This window comes from Penaeus japonicus, unplaced genomic scaffold (assembly GCF_977035675.1).
Source record: "Penaeus japonicus unplaced genomic scaffold, GWHDUDI00000001_assembly GWHDUDI00000009, whole genome shotgun sequence".
Taxonomy (NCBI): domain Eukaryota; kingdom Metazoa; phylum Arthropoda; class Malacostraca; order Decapoda; family Penaeidae; genus Penaeus; species Penaeus japonicus.
Window position 1 is genome coordinate 2,659,555 of NW_028234411.1, and position 2,500 is coordinate 2,662,054.

Consider the following 2,500-nt stretch of genomic DNA (forward strand, 5'->3'; position numbering starts at 1 on the left):
CAGATTTCATTCTCATTTCTTCAATGAATTTCCTTTTCTTTCGTTTGTCTGTCTACAAAGAAATCCCATACTAACAGGAGCTCTTCTGCCCCTTCCCCTTCAGTTCAGGACACTGTGCGCACCGTGCGAGGCTGCGGCTGGCTCGAGGAAACGAAGGCCGAAGTCGGAGGATGCTACGTCAGGACTGGCACGAAGGACATCATGGTGAAGTACTGCCACTGCCAGGGCAACGAGTGCAACGGCGGCGCCTCCCTCGTGGCCTCCTTGGGACTGGCCGCAGGACTCCTGGCCTTAACCAAGCTCTTCTAGTCGCGCCCGAACCACTTAGTGCGTTGGGGAGAAACCAGTTCTTCGCTCGGCGCTTTTTTGCTACATTTCAGACACAAAAGTTGAACACTCGAATTCGGCCCCGGTAGTAAACAGCTCCTTCGAAATTTGATCGACATCGTGTTGTTGTTGTTTTTGTTCATGGGTTGTGATGATGCATATTGCTGAGGATGTAAATAAACTTTAGCAATAACACGAAAATGATATTGTGGAACTCAAAGAATAATAACTGTAAGAGCATAATTTTTTCAGGAATTATTGACTAGTATGAGCGTAGCGTAGCGGCTTCTCGCTACTGCGCCACCACCGAGAATCTCATTCGTCGTTAGCGCTCCGAGCGTTGGCGCGTCGTGTGCTGTTCCAACTTTGAACAACCACCACTGTGTACTGTACTTAATATTGTGTATTGTAACATCAAGGAATTTACATGTAATACTTTTTTTTAAGAAGAAGAAGAAGAAGACGAAAAAAAAGTTACACGGAAAAGCCTCCTCTGCCTTATACAGAGAGTGGATGAAGCAGGATTGCTGTAGAGTTCCACACTGCCTTTCGCACCTGTTAAACAAACTCCAGACACTGTTTTATCATTTGTCCCTTGATGCTGCTGGAGACAGTGGTCTGAACCGTCACTGGTCAGAGCCGATCAGACCAAATTAACTGACAATGCACAATTTGCCAACCATTCACTCCTCGAATTCATTCACTCCTCGAAAGCACAAAATGCAAACGACCCCTCCAGGGTTTAGACCTATTTCTCTCCAGTAAAATTGATTTTCCATTCACCGATGAATCAGGGGGAGGCAGCTCGGACTCAGAATCCATTTTCACTTTCCGGATTTATAAATATTCAAAGCACTCTCCAGAGGGACTCGCGGGGACGGATTGCCGCCTTCTGATTCACCACGAGAATGTTTGCTTGGGTTCCGTGCAGATGCTCGGGATTTGCATTCTCACTATCTTAGTGCAAATGACAGAAATATTCACAAGTGTAGCATAATGTGTACATAGATAAGCAGTTTTAATGCTCTCTCTTCTGCTTGTCAGTGGAAAACTTTGCCTTGTAAAAATGCAAGTTCAAATTGTGCTTAGTGATGTAGAGATGATGAGTCTGTAAATGAAGTAACTTTTGTCCAATAAATGAACACTATTGGAAGACCTGTGGTGGAGCGAAGCTTTGATTCTCGTCCTTCGGCTCTCGCGTGAGGTCAGGCAGTCAGTCCCTCGCGGCCGTCTGGCATGACGAGTCGCAGGGGCGCCCCGGGCAGCAAGCAAGTCTCATCTACCCGCCTTACCTCTTCAACTCTTTGGTTTTTCCATTCGAGCATGCCATGCCGCCTCTTCTCTCGTTATTATTAAGTTCGTTCTTAGGTTCCCCCCCCCCCCCCTCTCCCTCAGAGCGTCGGGTTTCCTCGCTGCTCGCCTCGATGCCCCGACACTCGCGTACACACACTGCGTCCGCTCACCTCATGACGCGACGGAGGCTAACACTCCGCGGTTCTTCCTTTGAGAATCTTAACTGTTCTTGCTGTTCGTGGTACATCATGGTCACACTACCTATATTTGTGGTATGTCCACCACTGGGCGCCGTTGCCGTGAGAATTGTAGATGTTGTTTTAGACAGACACGTTATCCCGTTATTCACGAGCGGGATAAGCGGGATAATAGCTCTTATTGCCTTAATCGTTTGATCCTAGAGACCTGGGAGCATTTATCAAAGCATTAAGAATATATCTATGCCTGAAACTAGCTCTTGCTTATGATTTTCTTTTCTTTGCTTTGGAAACATGAAATGTAGCTTTTATCTCACCATTGGCAAGGCTTTATTCATTTTATGATATACGGTTACTCCCACGCTCTGTCGATGGGGAATCTAGTAAGTCTACACTGCGGTTTTTGTTTGATAATGTCAATGGTCCGTGAATGTTGTGTTTTGTGGGGAAACCTGTATGGTTGTCGTGTACATGTTAGGAGTAAAGCGTACGTCACAACAACTGAGAACAGCCACTCATCATACCTGTAATAGTAGATTTATGCTGTAGCTTCTACTGTATTGCTTCTTTGACAGTAAGAAAACACTGATGACTGATGTGTTATTTTCTTAAAATTCGGATATGACAGCATTTGGTTGTTAGCAAGCAAGCAAGCATCTCTACTCGATTCTAATAGTATATTG

The 2,500-nt window shown here is 45.6% G+C and overlaps 1 protein-coding gene across 2 annotated transcripts in view; it reads left to right on the forward strand.

The window, feature by feature from the left end:
- Positions 1-2,500, forward strand: part of LOC122256285 (UPAR/Ly6 domain-containing protein crok) — a 66,737-nt gene that overhangs the window by 47,567 nt on the left and 16,670 nt on the right. Inside the window, exon 3 of one of the 2 annotated variants that reach the window (XM_043020838.2) lies at positions 104-2,500. This exon is cut by the window's right edge and continues 50 nt beyond it. The exons of the other annotated variant lie outside the window; for it this stretch is intronic. Coding sequence (XP_042876772.1) covers positions 104-309 — 206 coding nt within the window. The 3' untranslated portion in view covers positions 310-2,500. The remainder of the gene's footprint in view (positions 1-103) is intronic. 2 annotated transcript variants of the gene reach the window in all.